The sequence below is a fragment of the Wyeomyia smithii genome, chromosome 3 (genome assembly GCF_029784165.1).
Source record: "Wyeomyia smithii strain HCP4-BCI-WySm-NY-G18 chromosome 3, ASM2978416v1, whole genome shotgun sequence".
NCBI classification, from domain to species: domain Eukaryota; kingdom Metazoa; phylum Arthropoda; class Insecta; order Diptera; family Culicidae; genus Wyeomyia; species Wyeomyia smithii.
Window position 1 is genome coordinate 176,608,545 of NC_073696.1, and position 18,560 is coordinate 176,627,104.

An 18,560-nucleotide genomic window follows, 5' to 3' on the forward strand; every position below is an offset into this window, starting at 1 on the left:
TAATGGGATAATGATGATGCACGTTACTCATCAATCGTCATGGAGTGAGAGAGATACAGGGGATAGTCAAAACAAGTAAGATAGACAAAATTTTGATCATCTTTGAAATGCTGTAACTTTGCCAAATATTGTTCGGATTTATTAATTCGAACACCATTTAACTAGGAACCTTTTAAAGTCTCATTTTCTGACCACAAATGTGGCGTAGGTCACCGTATGCAGGAAATATTCCTGAGCTCCGGTAGCCATTTTTTGCGTGATTTGGACGAATGCCAACATTATTTTGATCTTATATGGTTTTCGGGTAGACATGGCTAACATGCTAATTTTCGGATGGATTTGGTAAGTAATTGCCTGACAAAAATGTGATTTTTCAAATTTTTCTTTCACAATGTTCTGTTCACATTTGAATTGCCAGTCAATCACGTTGGAAATGTATGACCTGCTTTAAAGAGCATGGACAATCTATATCATGATGTGTATCATGAACATTTGCGACACAGCTGCCGTGTCAAATAAGTTATCTAAACTAAAAAAACAAATTGCGACTCAGTATAGTGACAGTTGTACACAACTGTGAATCCGATTTATACGTACGTATGGCAAATTGATTTTTCATCATTTCCAACTTTTCCAAACGGATTTTCTCAACTTTCAAACGTAGCATTTCTAGCGCAGTCCAAGATAAATCAAATAACAAAAACCTAAATTAATCCACCTTACGGTGAGACCCAGCCTTTCTCATTCGAACTTATTATTTGTTAAAATAGATTTACATCAACACTTAAAAATACACCTTGATAATTTCTGCTGGATTTGTAATTCATTCTAAACAACAAATTTTTGGGTAGCCAACAGCACAATTATACCGAACATTCAAAATATAACATTCACACACATATGAACATACATTATCGATTTGCACTCATATACTGCGTATAAATATTTAGATTGTTTGTGTTCCCTATACATTAATTTGAATGATCTTATCAGTGAAAATGAAATTCTTTAACGCAGTTGATATTACTGATTCTGAGGGGCATCCAATGAATGGGCAAATACCAATCAATACGGGTTCTTGAAACCTGGATTATACCCAATGGCCAGAATCCGACCTCAAACCCCATTTTTAATCCAGATGACCACTTCTGGTTGCCTGATAATCATAAAATCCATCATGGAATTGCCGAACTGCCTGATCTGGGTATTTCGATGGCGAAGATGGCCACAGTTTCTGATCAACAGCCTAAAGTGACAAATATCACCCAATACGATTTGGGAAAGCGGTATGATACTCTGAGGCTAGAAATCATCTTCAGAGGCCATTTTAAACTACTTGACAGTAGCTTCCGGTTTCTGGAAACCAGTCTAAAAGAGACAAACATTACCCAATGTGAGTTTTTCAGTACCCGGAATGATGCTCAAAGGCCAGGAATCAACTCCATACTTCATTTTGAAATCCGAATTTGCGGCTTCCGGTTTCTGGAAAACATCCTTCAATTACTAAATATAATCCAATAAAGGTATATCCACTCTTTGGATTTTAGAATATTGATGTTGTATTTGAAGGAATAATTGGAGCATAGTATTTGAATCCCGTCGGGATGCGGCATATTTTTCCAAATCTGTATCATATTTCCAGTTCGCTTAATTTTCGTTCTCTCTACTTCATATACTGTCTGCTTAACGAACTAGTATTTGAAATTTGACGTAATATTTGTACTAAATAAATAGTTTTTCTATCATAATGACTCCTAATTTCGAACTTTGATCAAAGCAGCTAGTTTTAAACAGCCTTTGGGTTTCGATTCATTGTAAGTTTTTCCTCAAACCTGTTCGTTTGACACCTGTTTCTTTTAAACAGGTGTCAAACGAACAGGTTTGAGGAACAACTTACAATGAATCGAAACCCAAAGGCTGTTTAAAACTAGCTGCTTTGATCAAAGTTCGAAATTAGGAGTCATTATGATAGAAAAACTATTTATTTAGTACAAATATTACGTCAAATTTCAAATACTAGTTCATTAAGCAGACAGTATATGAAGTAGAGAGAACGAAAATTAAGCGAATTGGAAATCGTCGTGTAATCTTTGAGAGAATAAACTTTCAATATTTTTTTTACAATTTAACACATAATTGTTAAAATACAAGTCCGATTACACTGGTCAACACAAATGTGGCCCCGAAGGTCAAACTGAGAAAAAATAAAAAATTATTGCTTTTGAACCAGTTTTGTGATTTTTTTTTAGGGTAACTATTGTGAGGTTTAGAGCAGCATTTTTTTCGATTTTGTCAACCAGTGTTATAATCAAATGGAATGGATTCGAATCAAGCAACTAAACCTTTAATTTGAAACTAAGATTGTTGAAATCAGTCATGCCATCGTTGGCAAAACGAGTAAATTTAAAAAAGTTTCCTGAACGCGTTTCTTTTCATAACCTTTGAACTACATGTTCAATCATCATAAAATTCGTTATTTAGGGGTTTTGAAGACAGTCCGTTTATTTGATACCTATTTCGTTCAACTCGGTTGTGTAGTTTCTGAAATAATGGAGTTTCATAACTTTTACACTTTGATACATAACAGACAAAGTTACAGTCCGATTATAATAAAATTCAATAGGGTCTTATCAGGCAACTAGACTTTTCTATTGCAACTTATTTTGTGAAAATCGGTCCATCCATCTCTGAGAATAGTGGGTGAGTTAAAGCAGTTTTAGAAACATGTTTTTTGTCATAGCCTGATTTCCCATTATTATACATAACGGACAAAGTTGAAGTCCAATAACAATAAATTTCAATAGAGTCTTATGGGGCAACAACCCAGTCAACCATAAATCGTATATCAATGTACGAAAATTATCGCAAATATATCTCAACGAAGTCGAAATCGTATAACACGCTTTTATCATGCGCAGAAATTCATCTTTCATTGTATATCATGGTGGAGTCTTTCCGATTTACGATTGTAGGCTTAGAGTTGTAAGACAGTGTGAAACAAATCACTTTCTATCGGATATAATCGTATATAAATACGTATATCAATAAATTACATACCATTATTCCTCAGTACGTATATCGCCTCCAAAATAGTACGTATATGTTGTTTTTGTGCATCAAATGTGAGTTTTAATAATATAAATGAGTGCGGATATTGGAATCAAAACATTATTATACGTATGAAAATGTTGACTGGGAAGACCTTCCATATGACACTAATTTTGTGAAAATCGGTCCAGCCATCTCTAAGAAAAGTGAGTGAGTTCTTTGCATAACTTTTGAACTACATGTCCAATCATTATAAAATTATTTTACAAATGGTTCAAAAAACAAGCCCGTTCTTTTGATACCCTCGTTCAAATAGGTTCTGTAGTTTCTGAGATAATGAAGTTTTGTGATTTTCACATTTTGATACATAACCTCGAAACTAAAAATCCGATTACAATCAAATTCAATAGGGTTTTATGGGACAACTAGACCTTTCATTTGCAATTAATTCCATGGAAATCGGTCCAGCCATCTCTGAGAAAATCGAGTGAGATTGAAAGAGCGTTACATACATACACACACACATACAGAAAATGCTCAGTTCGTCGAACTAAGTCGATTGATATACGAGATTCGACCCTTTGGAGCCTTTCATACCTCTGATTTTTTCAGTGATTGCTATACCTTTCTAGGAGAAAGGCAAAAATCGCGCAAGCAGTCAAGCGGTTCCCGAGTTTTGCGCGGTCGCACATATGTATCTTTGTTTTATAGATAAAAAAATTAAATTAGCTTCTGCATAGTTCTCCACAACTTTCCCATTAAAAGCGAATTTTTTATTTCACCAGTGTGGAAGAGGTGAGTTGGAAAGTCAAACCCCCATACGACACGGAAACTGTGACGATGGGTAATATGGTTTGTGCCCAAAGAATGTCTTACAATGGCTGTTACATTGAAGTTATAATTACATATATTGTTTACATTCGTCTACTCAAGAGTTTGTAAACTTTGTTAGTGTTATGTACCCGTAAGTCACTTCGCTGGACGTAAATAATAAACAACATCGCACCTGCTACTTGTTTAGGATCGTGCGATATAGTAATTGGATAATTACCAGTGATTTAAATAAATGCAAATGTTATGCTAAATTTGATGCACTCCGGGTGGCTGTGCTGAGAATAAAACTGCAGGGTGAGGGCGATTGTCCGGCAGAAGTGAAAGATCGTGTTTGATTAATCGCGTTCTGTAAATATTCAAAACGGCGTGCGGTAGTTCGCGGTTAAGTGCAGTCCGTATCGTTTTGCATTGATTGACGCACCTATCTTGACAGGTTTATCAAAAGTAAACAACTTTGGTTGTTGTAGTTGTATCACACAGATATAAGTAAAAATGTGCCAATTGATGATAGAAATAATCGTTTGCTTTTGACTTCCTCCTGTTCTACTCGCCAAAATAGTAGCAGTTGGAGGCAATATTGAATAAGAAATTTACAGTCTCGCTATTTTTGATGTATGTAAATTACTTTTAAGTTTAACCTTTGGAAATCCTGGTTGGGGAAAAAACTATCTAGAGTAGATAATTAACCGCTTCATAGGAAAGTGCGCTAAGGTCAACTACGTGAGTGCGTGAGAACCTGCTGCAACTGCTGCAGGATGTGTTTGTCCTGTTACGCACTGGCTCATGGATTGATAAATTTCTCGCTTAATAAATGAACATTATATCATGTAACATCAACTAATATTAAGCAGATAAAACTGCTGCAATGATTGATTGGCTGCAATGTTCGTAACTGTGATTCTTGCGAAAAGAATCAATGCGTCAATTCGTTCACAAAAGAATACAGCCACATCATAGGTTCCTGTTTCCGTCCATTGACCGTTTTAAGTTTATTTCTAATCTCAACCATGCTGCTACTGAACCGGTTGGTTGTCTATCCGAATGTTCGTTCAATGGGGACGGTCACTAATAGTGCAGCAATGTGTTTGTTAACCGGTGAATCCGGTGGCAAACATGACTGCTCTATCTCCATAGACTCTAGAGATGAAACGAACTTGAAATCCCTTATTGCATTTTTAGAGAACAAATTTATCCTCAAACACTTATTTGTTTTGTCCGCGACTGTATTTATCATTATCGTTGGTCAACTACAGCTGTATTGGTCCGAACAGTAGTTTGCGATTCGCAATTATGTTGAGTCGTAGTGATGCTTAACCGTTTCTGCACTGCTGCTGCGAATTTCTGCTGTAGCTCGAAAACCCAAAACGAACAACTTTAAAGCAACAGTGCTATAACGGTGTAATACCGGCGCAAAAATGAATTCTACAATATTTTTGCGTAAAATTGGTGTTGTGGAAATGATTTTAATTTAGTGTTGTTTTAGCTGCAGTACGTATAAGAACGGATTCTTAGTAGCCATTATATGGAAGTGTTGTAAAAGTTTGTTTACTGCATATTTCAATTATATAGTCAGGTTGTAGATGATGAAGTCCGCCATGAATCTAATTTTAGAATTCGCGTTCTTCTCCAGTGTATTTCGAAGCTGTGTTCATTCTCAAGGTATTTAAAAATAAATAAATGATTAATAACGGTTAGTTTTTTATTTATTTGCGGTGTTTGAATTATAGTGCAAATCTTTAAATAACAGAAACGAAAATCCAAGAAAGATTAGTTTCTTGCTCTATAGCCAGTAGCGTAGCTAGGGGGGTGCGGTTGGTGCGGTCCGCACCAGGCCCACCACTCAAAGGGGCCCCAAAATCTTGCACCAGGCCCACCACTCAAAGGGGCCCCAAAATCTTGCGAACCGGTCAACATGCCCATCTGAATTCGTGCCCTCGTGATCCACACGGACAGAGTAAACGTGATACCGATGTTCATTTTTAACATGATTTGTGATTCGACTGACGCCGAAGTTGAATGTTTTCCGATCGCAGAAAACATTCGATGCAACGTGGAAACACGTACCAAAGGAGCGATTTTTTGTGATGCTGAAAATGCTGTCTAGGGTATTTGTTTAATTATTCATCTCATTAGGCCGACGTTCACGAAGAATGCATGGAGTAAACACCAGATTTGAACGAAATCGTTGAACAAATAAACAAAATATGATTACATGCTCTCATAGAATCGCCCATCAATGGAAATTTGGTAAACTTAGTTAGTTTTATCCTGAATTTTGTAAAACAAACCATTTTTCACAACACTCCCATACTCATCTCAAAACCTAAAACACTGCTTAATTATTCATCTCACGACGCCCCCGTATTCATCACACAGTTAATCACTTTGGTAATGAACGCAGCCGCATACCGTCGTAGTAGGTTACCCAGGTATCCGCTGTAGTTGTTTAATTGGTAGTCTAGGTATTCACCGCAGTGCTGTCGATTTATGTCAATTATGTCGGAATTATTCAAATTTTAAGCTTGTTTTTGGAAATTTGAGGTGAACATTTTGGAAATAAAAGTATTCTTAGTGTAGTGAGTGATTTTGTTTAGTAATTAAGGAGTTATATCTACCAAAAAAAAAATTTTTTTTCGCCATTTATTTTTATTGGCCTAAATCATGTTAAAACTATACAAGAATCAAAATCTACATCGCCCAAGTACAGATCTAAACTCAAAGTTCGTTTAAATCAATTTTTACCGAACAACTTTTTTACTCCAAAATCACATTTTTCGTTTAATTTGGCGATGCTCGTTTTTCTTTTTATTTCGAGGCTTTGTAAACAAGCAGAAGTTACCTACGATCGTTATCGTGTTTCAAATTTGAAGTCTTTAGGTCTTTGCATCAAATTTCGACCGTTATAGCGTCTCTACAGAACGTGTTTACTCACAATTTCCCTTTGTTTAGTCGATCAGCCGTTCTCGTTGTGTACATTCTTTGTTTAAGTTTTCTATACTTTTTAACTGTGAGTTACATTCAAAAGTCTTAAATATGAGTGACAAGTTTGAGTTTTGCGTGGGATCGGGCGCCAACTGTGTCAAAGTCGCTAAGCATCGCATGTTTGACATCGCGAAAGAGGCAAGGCGCAGCCATACATCAGATGACAAAAAGGAAGAAGTGGAAAATAAAACCCAGAAAGGACAATTTAACGGCGCAGGGATAGCTGACTGAAGGTAAAAAAAATATTAGGGGCTTTGTTATTGCGATTCTTAAGATTTATAGCTTTTTTCAAACTTTAAACGCGTTTTTCTCAAAACCATGTTTTCGAAATCGGCGAGTTAAAAAGTTTACATCCGATTGACTTGAAATTTTAACTGTAGCTTCTTCATTAGATTATCTAGTGAAGTACACACGATTTAAGCGATTGATTTACAACAACTAAAGTTATAAACAGTCGATTTTTTTTGTCGAAACAGAACCTTTTTTTCAAACCGTTACCATTTTGCGAAGAAAAATTCTAAAAATTTAATCATGTGTACTTCACTAGCGACACTTATGTAGATAATGAAAAAATTTTTGTTTTGGTTATAGGTGGAGTTGGGCACGACTTCTACTGCTCGCCGCGGAACAACTTTTAAAAAAAGCGGTTCACGGCAATCGCTGCACAGCCGCCATTTTGTAACAAAAATAGCAATAAAAATATTTTTTATATTCTGCAAGAGTTGCTCAATCCAATGATATATTATTTATGTACCTTACATCTCAAATGTTCTGTAAAAAAATAATGAAAAAACCTTGGTTTTTTGAGCATTTGGTAGATATAACCCCTTAATACAAAATGTAGTCCGCAAATGATGAAAAAAACTTTGGTTGGCTGCTGAATGAATCCCGTTGTAGCCGTATAGAGTAATGGGTAGATTTCGTTTTCTTGGTTAGATGATCGGAATAAATGAGTTTTTCAGTGTAGATACCCGACTATGATAACAAATTCAGAGATTTTAGGTCAGTTTTTGAGGATTCTACTTCATGAGATATCTAAAGTGAACTAATGAGAATCCATTCCATGGATTAGTTGATTGGTTTAATTAGAAAATATGCGTTGTTTTCTAGTTTTCAATTGAGTTTTCGTTTTATAATTATGGGCTGAGATGAATAATGGAACAGTTTCCCTATCTGTGTTGCTGTGTTTCTAACATAAAACAGAGCGAGGGAAATAATTTACGTTCGCGCGTGACTATATAATTTCTGATTTTGCCAATTAAAAAGCACGGAAAGAGAGTATCTAAATTAACCTTATTCTTGATTTTGCGGAAAACGGAATAAATAAGTAAAAAAAAATAAAATTTTTGTTTCTCTCAATTCCTTTCATGAAAGAAAAACTACAAGGTATACAGCACTAGGGTTGTATGAAATGGTGACGTGGGTCTGAACACTGTAATTAGAAGGATTTTTAGTTACACAGGTTACAGAATTTGCAGCCAGTAACAATTCGTTTGTTTTGTGGTTCACCTATTTTTATATACGCAGCCTCCCCATAAATTTTCTTTTTAGAAATATATTGAACAACACTCGAAAGAACTTCGATTACACTTAACGATATTGTGTAGTGTTTTGCCTTTCTCCTAGAAAGGTATAGCAATCACTTGCAAAACCGAAAGTATAAAAGTGCTCCAAAAGGCCGAATGGCATATATCACTCGACTCAGCTCGACGAGCTGAGCATTTTCTGTATGTATGTGTGTGTGTGTATGTGCAGATTTTTATTCTCACTCACTTTTCTCAGAGATGGCTGGACCGATTTTCATGAAATCAAATGCAAATGAAAGGTCTCGTTGTCCCATAAGACCCTATTAAATTTCATTGTTATCGGATTTTTAGTTTAGAGGTTATGTACCAAAATGTAGAAATCATGAAACATCATTATCCGAAAACTACACAACCGATTTGAACAAAATTGATTTCAAATGAACGGGCTACCTGAAATACCCTTAACTTTTGAATTTCATAAAGATTGAAGTTGAGGTTCAAAAGTTATGACAAGAAACGTGTTTTGGAGACTACTTAATCTCACTTATGTTTCTCTGAGATGGCTGAACCGATTTTCATAAAATCAGTGTCAAATGGAAGGTCTAGTTGCCCCATAAGACCCTATTGATTTGTTTTGCAATCAGACTATTACTTTTCCTGTTATGTTTAAAAATGTGAAATCCAGCTATGAAAAGGAACATATTCCGAAGACTACTTGAACTCACTCACTTTTCTCAGTGATGGCTGACTCGATTTCTACAAAATTAGTGTCAACTAATAAGTCTAGCTGCCTCGTAACACCCTATTGAATTTTACTGTAATCGGACTGTAACTTCGTCTGTAAAGTACCGAAATGTGAAAATCACGAAACTTCATTATCTCAGAAACTACCCAACCGATTTGATCAATATTAATATCAGATGAGCGGGCTAGTTAAAGGTTAACTGATGAATTATGATTGAACACATGGTTTCAAAGTTTGGCTGCCCTATACGTTCCCATTTCATTTGATTATAATTGAACTTAAGCCATCGTTATGTATTAAATTGTTAATAAAACAACGAAAGTCTATTATTTCAAAGATTACATGACTAATTTGAACATAACTAGTGTCATACGAACAAGTCGTCTCTCAAACTTACAAATAACAAACTTCATAACAATTTGATATGTGGCTCAAAAGTTATGGAAAGAAAAGAAATTCAAGGGCTTTTCAAAACTACACCTGCTTTGATTGATATATGTGATCTCAACATAATTTAAATGTGGTTTTGTACTATTTGAACGTTCCAAATTCATCGATTCCTTGCGATGTGTTTAAAGTCTGCAAATGCACGACGAATTGGCCATAGGATATGATCAAAGTCAAAAGACAAATCGTTTGAAATGATTGGTTTTATCGAAATGACAAAATCTTCGACTTTTGGCTTTTGGCGCCCTAATTTTGAATATATTCATATTGGGTGGTATTCGGTCGTTTTCAGCAGACTTTCTGGCATCAATCTGACACCGGAAATACCCATATTGGGAGGTATTTAGTTATTTTGGTTGTTTCCCAGAAACTAACAGTGGTCGTCTTTAAATTCAAAATGGTGTCAAAGGTCAATGTTTGGTTTCTATGCATCATCTCGATTACGGAAATATCCATGTTGAGTATTATTTGGTCATTTTTGACTGTTTCCTATAAGTTGCCATTTAGCGATTCAAAATGGTGCCTGAGGTCGATTGTTAGCTCATTGCATCATTCTGGTTCTAGAGATACTCATATTGGATGGTATTTGTTTATTTTAGGCTATTTTTCACAAACCGGAAGTCGCCATCTTGGATTTCAAAATGGTATTTAATATAATTTCTGGCCTCTGAGCGTCATTCTGGTGGAAGAAACACCCATATTGGGTGTAATTCGATCATTTTCCGCTGTTTCCCAGGAACCGGAAGTCGCTAACCTAGAATCCAAAATGGGATCTGTGGTCGATTTCAGCAGCTGTGTATCATTTGTTACCACTAAAAACATTCACCTGCCAAATATGGTTCCATTTAGTTGATTAGTTCGCGAGATGTGCAGAAATTTGTGCAAACACATGTGCTTCCATAAGAGGGAGGGGCGTCGAACCATTATGGACATATTTATTATTCTTTAAAACATCCACATGCCAAATTCGGTTTCATTTGCTTGGTTTGTTCTTGAGTTGTACAGAAATGTATGTTTCATTTGTATTGGACCCCTCCTTTCCAGAAGAGGGAGGGGTCTCAAACGATCATAGGAACCTTTACCGGGACCAAAAACCCCTACATACAAATTTTCACGTCGATCGGTTCGGTAGTTTTCGAGCCTATATGGATCAAACAGATTGACAGACCGGACTACATTTTTATATGTATATATTACAACATCAATATTTTAGAACCTAAAGAGTGAATATACATTTATTGGATTGAAGCGTTCATGTAAATCTATTATTACAAATAAAAGTTTGAATGAGAAAGGCTGGGTCTGACCGCTAGGTGGAATCATTAAGGTTTTTTTTGTACGAACAACATTTATTTAACAAGGCACAAGCGAGCCGTTGTTATTGTAAAAGCGCCAAGAAATTCTTGCAATGCGTCTGAATCACAATTAATTCTATTTCCTCATAAACCAAATCCAACAATACCTACGTTTTTATAATACATGATTTTGTCTTATTTAACTCTGATGAAATTAAATTTATTACATAAATCTTATAATGGAAATAACGTCGAAGCCGTTACATAGGTTCACTCATAGGGAAACATAAGAAGATGTGTTGAACAAAATAATCCACAAGTTCCAGCGAAAAATCATAACAATCAACAATTACAAGGAAGTTAAAGTTCGAAATGATTAATTTCTGTTTTTTGTTTGACAATTTTTTTTCATTTCCCAACAATTACATTCACTATATTACGAAAGACAGCTAATATACGTAAGAATATTATTTGTTTAGTTGAAAACAAAAATATATCATCTAACAATGTTGAAATGTGAACAAAGATTCTGAATAGATCCTTGTGAATCGACAAAATATTCAGAATCATTCGCTGGCTCTTAAGCTTCTATAAATTTGTATTTTCAGAAATCTACTCTTTCGATCACGATCATTTAGTGAATATCGAAGATAAAATGCAAAAAAATAATCTTATGACCGTTGCAAAAATGCTCAATTCTTGTTGAGTAGTTTTTTTTTCTAAGGTAACCATATTCATGAGATAAACTTTTAATCACTACCAATGCAGCAGCATTGCAGTTTTTCCTTGATTTCACGGAAATACAAGTCGTGGACCACTGCAATGATAGACGACGAGAGACCAGCGGCGCTCTGCTCCACATAATATGTATATTATACTGTACGATATTGTTGCTTTTACCAACATGTTTTCTTTCAAGACATCAGTTTTTATTATGCTCTGACAGCAGGTTTAGAAATTGTTCAAGTAAAAGCCTTGTTTCAAAACTTTTCGAGAAATCTTTACCTTCGAGACTTCAAATTAGTCTAAGTTCATGGAAGCAAACTTGAATTGACCTGTTGGGACGGGGAAACTCTGTCCATTTTTTTATATTGTAACAGAAAATATCACTGGGAATGGTTGGTGTCTATTCACATCGTCTGTGCTAGGAATGCTCGCATGTGATTGGTTCATTGTTCGCGCAAATTTTCTTGTAACTTTTAATCAATTTTCACCGTTGAGCTGTGAAATAATAATGATGACTAGTGTATTATGAAATTGTTACACGTTTTATCTATCCAATAATACATGGGTTACTGTTATCCATCATGTGGTTATGCTGTTATTATCGTTTGAAGTCTGACGTAACATTTGCCAGTTTTGTTTCCTATTTTACAGAATGCATCCCTGTATAGAAAACAAAGACGTAGTCCCACGTCAAAAACTGCTCAGTCATTTTCATTGTGGCCCCCACATTTTTGTTACCGCACCAGGCCCACCAAACCATAGCTACGCCACTGTCTATACCTTCAGCTGATGTCTTCCAACGAATCTTTCTTAATTTTTATGTAATTCTGTCTCCAGGAACACAAGCCAGAACATAAAAAATAATATTTTTGGATATGTCAACGGGGAATGAAGCCAATGTATGGCAATCGCTCATTTGTGCTAAAAACCAGTCATACGTTAAAAATAATTAGCAATATATATTCTTAACAAAATGATGTCACACATCAATTTATGATAAATATTAGTAAATAATCTCCCAGATGGTCTCGAGGTACGATGCTGGCCTAACAAACCAGTCGTCGTATGTTCGAGTTCTGGTTTGGGAAAGACTGTTATTGTCAGTAAGATCGTAGCGCTAGCCCCGCAACTGTCATGTACACTAAAACAGTTGACTGAGAAGTCTGTGTATAAATAAACAGAAGGTCGAGTTCCAAATCGGAATGTAGCACCATGGCTTTGCTTTCTGTATACAGTTTTAAACGATCTATTCCAATACTTGTATCAGTTCTAAATATGAATCATCAGAAAGTGTTTGTGCATTTCAAAATTAACTATTTGCACGAAATTTTATTTCTTGTTTCTGTTTCCGTCCGTTGACTGTTCTAAGTTTATTTCTGATCTCAACCATGCTGCTACTGAACCGGTTGGTTGTCTGCCCGAGAGATTGTTTAATGTGGACCGTCACTAAAGCGCTGCAAGGTGTTTATTAACCGGCATATTACCGAATGGTTTCGGTGAGACACAAGAAAACCTGACCGCTCAATCTACATAGAATTTACAGATGAAACAAACTTTAAATCACTCAGCATTTACATTGAGCTGCCTTTTTAATATCACAAAGAATGGCATGATGTCATTCCAATTATAAATACTATAATATAGAGTGAAGTTATTGCATTTATAGAGAAAACAAAACTTTCAACTGTAAACAAACTTATGCTCGAACACTTATTTGTTTTGTCCGCGACTGTATTTATCATTATCGTTGTTCAACTACAGCAGTATTAGTACAAACAGTAAATTCAACAGGAATTTCAGCTGCAACCCGAAAACCAAAAACGAACAAGTCCAAAGCAAAAGTGCTATATCTGTGTGAGACTGGTGCAAAAATGAATTCTACAATAATTTTGCTTAAAATTAGTGCTGTGAAAACGAGTTTAATTTAGTGTTGCTTCATCTACAGAACGTATAAGAACGGAAGGATTTTGTGTAGCCACTAATTTATTACATATTCCAGTTATATAGTTAGGTTGGAAAGTCCGCCATGAATGTTGTATTAGGATTCGCGTTCTTCTCCACTGTATTCCTGAGCAGTGTTCATCCTCAAGGTATTTAAAAATAAATGAACAATTAAAAACGGTTGATTTTTATTTATTTGTGGTATTTGAATTATAGTGCTAATCTGTAAATAACAGAAACGAAAATCCGAGTTTTTACTCTTTTAAAACAGCCAGTTCGTTATAATCTTTTCTACTAGTGTTTGTGTTGTCTAGTGTTACAGAGAATCGTTTTTTTGTTAACAGTTAATCTTGCTTAGGAAAAACCGGTTCGTTGCTTCATACCTTCAGTTGATGTCTTTCAACGGATCTTTTCTAATTTATACGTGTTTAAATTCCTGGAGACACAAGTCAAAGCATTATGAACAAAATTTTTCGAATATGTCATGCTGAACGGACGTAGTGTTGAATGGAGTCAATGTATGCCAGTTGCTTATTTGTGCATTTCGAGCTAAAAACTAGTAAACGAAATAATGTTTTTGGTAACACCGAAGATCATACGTAACCTCCCAGCTGGTCTCGAGGTACGATGCTGGCCTAACAAGCCAGTCGTCGTATGTTCGAGTCCCGGCTCGAGAGAGACTGTTAGTGTCAGTGGGATCGTAGCGTTAGCTCCGCAGTTTTTTCTGTATACTTAACAGTTGGCTGCGCAGTCTGTGTTTAATAAAACAGAAGGTCGATCTCCGATACGGAATGTAGCACCTAGGCTTTGCTTTTTTTTAAGATCATACGTTCAAAATAATTAGTAATATGTGACTAATGTACATTGATCATGTAGTGAAGGATTTACATATGCGTTGCAAATACATATGTTTGTTAATCATGATGTTTTTTAAACCTGTTTTAACTATAAAACCATCTATTGTGAGTAAGGATAACGTGAGGAAATCAATCTTACTTAATGATTTCTGTTGCATAAAATTTCCGAATTACCCATAAATCGTTATGTTCAAATAAAAACCATCTAAAAGGTAAGAAGTATAAAATCAGGCATAAAACATGAGAAAAGGATACATACATTGTAATTTATTGATGTAACTATTCACTCTATGTATATGAATTCACCCTACTGATACTAAAAGTCGCTCCCGCGTTGAGATTCGAACATACAACGACAGTCCAAATGACAGATTGTATTACTAATTGGTCAGATAGTACTCCCGAGAAAGCTCACAGAGCAAGAGACTGTGGATTTTAGATCACCGGATCGGCTTGCTGCAGGGTAATCATAGGCTACGTGTGAAAAAGTATGCAAGAACTATTGAACTCCTGATTTAAAAACTGTTAATTCAATTACTATAACTTTAATTGCGTATCGAGAGTGTGCGTGTGTGTGTGTGGTTCGCGTGGGTGTTTGCAGTAAATTTTCAGCTCATATAGCCTATAGCCGACTGTTATGGGGTAAGGATCGAATACGAATTCAAAAAGAATCAATAAAAGGTCCTGATCGGACGTAAATAATTAGTAAGTGGTAATTATAGCCGTCGGTGGCGTTTCTGTTACCTGAGTGATTTCCACCTTGCTAATGAACAATCGGCACTGACTAATTTTGATTTTTTTTTTTAATTTTCACTCACTTCTTACGCACACTACTTAGTAGAATAATGGCCATCCCTCAGGGCTGTAAATGTAAATCCAGAAAATAACCGCGTTTAGTTCTGCCCATTTCAGTGTAGTGTGTTTTGTGTATCCTAGTAACCTAACCATTGCCAACTTTTATTTTCATTTTGATTTCCTAATCCTACCAACAAATCCCGTAATCCCGAAATCCGTACAGTATCGAAATCCGTATACCTTGATGTTTTTTCAGTTTTAAGCACTATAAAAATGAAAATTCATATGATAGTTACATGTAATCATATGAATTTTCATTTTTATAATGCTCAAAACTGAAGAGAAACATCACGGTGTACGGATTTCGATACTGTACGGGTATCGATCCAGCACGGAATAAGAAGATTTCACCAGTGGCGTAGGTATGGTTTGGTGGGCCTGGTGCGGTAACAAAAACGTGGGCCCCCATTGAAAATGACTGGGCATTTTTTGCTTCCATAAAAGGAATTGAGAAAAACAAAAAACTTAGATTTTTCTACTTATTTATTCCGTTGTCCGCAAAAACAATAATTAAGCATTTAGATACTCATTTTCCGAGCCGTTTGGTTGGCAAAATCAACAATTACATATTCAAAATCAATGGAATCAGTGACTTCCCGTTCGATTGATAAAATGGCAAGGTTTGTTAATCTCAAGTTACTCATCGTTGACCTCAAATAGTTCTTGATCAACTTTAACTTAGAGAAACTTGATCAACTTTAACTTAGAGCCAACTGTTTTCGGGTGCATATAGTCTCGCGTGAACGCAGATTATTTCCCTCGCTCTGTTTCATGTTTTAAGTTAGCCACACAGCAACACAGATAGACAGCGTTTTCCAGACTTGGTAAAAGAACCGCTCCGAGCCGCTCGGTGACATCGCCAAATTATAGACACCAAGCACCACGAGCGTATTATCGTCTAATGTGACATTCGTAGCAAGCACCAGCTCGGTGCAAGAGCTAAAAAAGCTACGAATGCAATGCGATAATCTTGTGTTCGTCACCTGGAGGCACGTTGAGCGTTTTTTTCTTTTTCGTTTTCTTTTGATCCGTGAAGAGATATTTGCTGTGTGATACTTTTTTTTAATTTGTTGCGCACCAAGCTTAAGACCAAAGCACCTAGCCCGAGGGCGTGTGTGTTATGGAGCTAGAGCTACAATCAAGCTATGCTTGAGATGTTGTGCGTACTTTACCAAGTTTGATTAGAAATTTTGATATATTATTTTTTTAAATATAAATTTTTTTTTGAATAAAGATTGTATTTTCTGGCTGAAGGCTCAAACATACAAAGCAATTTAAGCCTCAAATTACAGGGAATATTTACCGAAACGCATGCATTCTTTAAACGAAACAAATAAATCCAAGTAATTGCAACTGTTGCGAAAATTGTAAAAAAATTTCACGGTATGGTTTTTTGAAACTATTAAAAAGAGCAATATTTTGCTGCTTCATTACATTAAATTTAATTTCATTGAATTCATGACACTTAATTTCAAAAACAACACAAATATATAGTCACCCACTCATCCGCATACGTCGTCAGCGCTCACCCTCTGCACCAGTATTGTTAAATTTCGACACAGAAAAATGACAGTGATCCAACAGCAGTTTCACTCTCACTCTTTTCAAACTGATATGGAGTGTCACCCAAGTCCACTATCAGTCAATAATCATGACAGTCATGTAAATGATATAGCTTAATTAATATCGAAATTATTTTATCTGAGCAAATCTATTGCATGAAGTCAATGGAGTAGATAGGCACCTTCATCCTACACCGCATAAACATCGCTAAAGCAACATAGCGTGTGCGAAATCACAGTAATGCTGCTAGTCAGCATTACCACCGTCAACTGATTGGCGCTGTAAGCAATTATCACTGTCAGCTCGTTCGTGTTGATACTGATATTCGTAGTATTCAGTTTCAATTGAGAATCTATCACTGACAGTGAAAATTTGCAACCCTGCTCTGCACTAGCTGTAACGTGTAACATACATAGTAAAGATAAGCAGAGTACAAGGAGACGGAGATGCCACGAAGCAAAAAAGCAAGCAAAATGATTCGGGACTGCACCGTGCGCTCTATGTAACTTTAGAAAAACACCAACGAAGAGATAGCCGCTCTGTTGTGGTATTCTTCATTCTTCGCGTGTCGAATCATTGACCGAAGCACCCAGCTCAAGTGCGTGATACCTAGCAAGCAAGAGCTCAGTTTTTGTTCCGCCTCTAGTGCGGTGCGTGCTTTACCAAGTCTGGTTTTCAGCATTGTAAAAAATCGCTCCTTGGTTGTGTGTTTCCACGCTGCATCGAATGTTTTCTGCGATCACAGAACATTTAACTTCGGCGTCAGTCGAATCACGAATCATGGTAAAAATGAACATCGGTGTTGTGAGGTGTATACTGAGCTTGCTATAATTCAACAACACTGCTTATGTATGCCAGTTTGCTAAACGCAACTGGCAGCACTGCATGACACGATCAAATGTCAAACCCACCCCAATCGTTTAGCCGCGCTTCGTCATTGTATCGCGAAGCTTCGAAAAGGTAAGTCATAATCAGTAGAGGCACCACGTCCTTACGCCAAGTGATTCCCGCCGTTTTATTACAAGATGGCCGATGCTCCAAGCACGAGTTCTTGCATTTTCACATTGGCGATCCTGCCAGGAGGGTTTTTTAATAACGGATATTTTAGAATTGAGGCATGGAATCACTTGGCATGAGGATTGTTGGCATAGGGCGAGTAAAGGAAACCGCCTGCAGGAAGATTTCCCAACTGAAGTGGAAAGTGTAAAGAAAACACAACTCGTAAAGAAAACGAAAAAAATGAACGAATATTTCGTTGCATCCTGGAGTGTGTAATGCAAACCACGCAGTTATGAAAAGTCGATTTTGTTTTCCGTAAAGAAAACGGATTAATGACGAATCAGTCTTGACTGGAGTGTGTAAGGAAAACACAGAACAAAATGTATGGTACGTAAAGAAAACGGCCAATCACACGAACAGTTTTCTGATAATCATGAGTGTGTAGTGAAAACCACTCGAATTTAAAATAAACTGGGGTTAATTCAAATGCTTTAATTGAACCGAAGCAATCAAAAGTAACCGATCTTGTCGTTTGGAAATCGCTGCTCAAACCCTGAATAGGCGTGTAATGAAAACCGTCTACGTCAACGATGACTTAAAAAAACATACATAGAGAATACTCAAACGGTTTCCTTATGTTTAATGTTACAGGTCCTAAATAAAGAGCAAGAAAGTAGGCATCATGGCATCAGAAGGTAGATATGTGCGAATTCAACCGTTGAGTAATGGTAGTAGCGAAGAT

The 18,560-nt window shown here is 36.2% G+C and overlaps 1 protein-coding gene across 1 annotated transcript in view; it reads left to right on the top strand.

Annotated features, from left to right (window-relative positions):
• Positions 1-13,420: 13,420 nt before the first annotated feature.
• Positions 13,421-18,560, top strand: part of LOC129727105 (venom serine protease Bi-VSP-like) — a 34,132-nt gene continuing 28,992 nt past the window's right edge. Inside the window, 1 exon segment of the mRNA XM_055684572.1 lies at positions 13,421-13,693. Coding sequence (XP_055540547.1) covers positions 13,630-13,693 — 64 coding nt within the window. The 5' untranslated portion in view covers positions 13,421-13,629.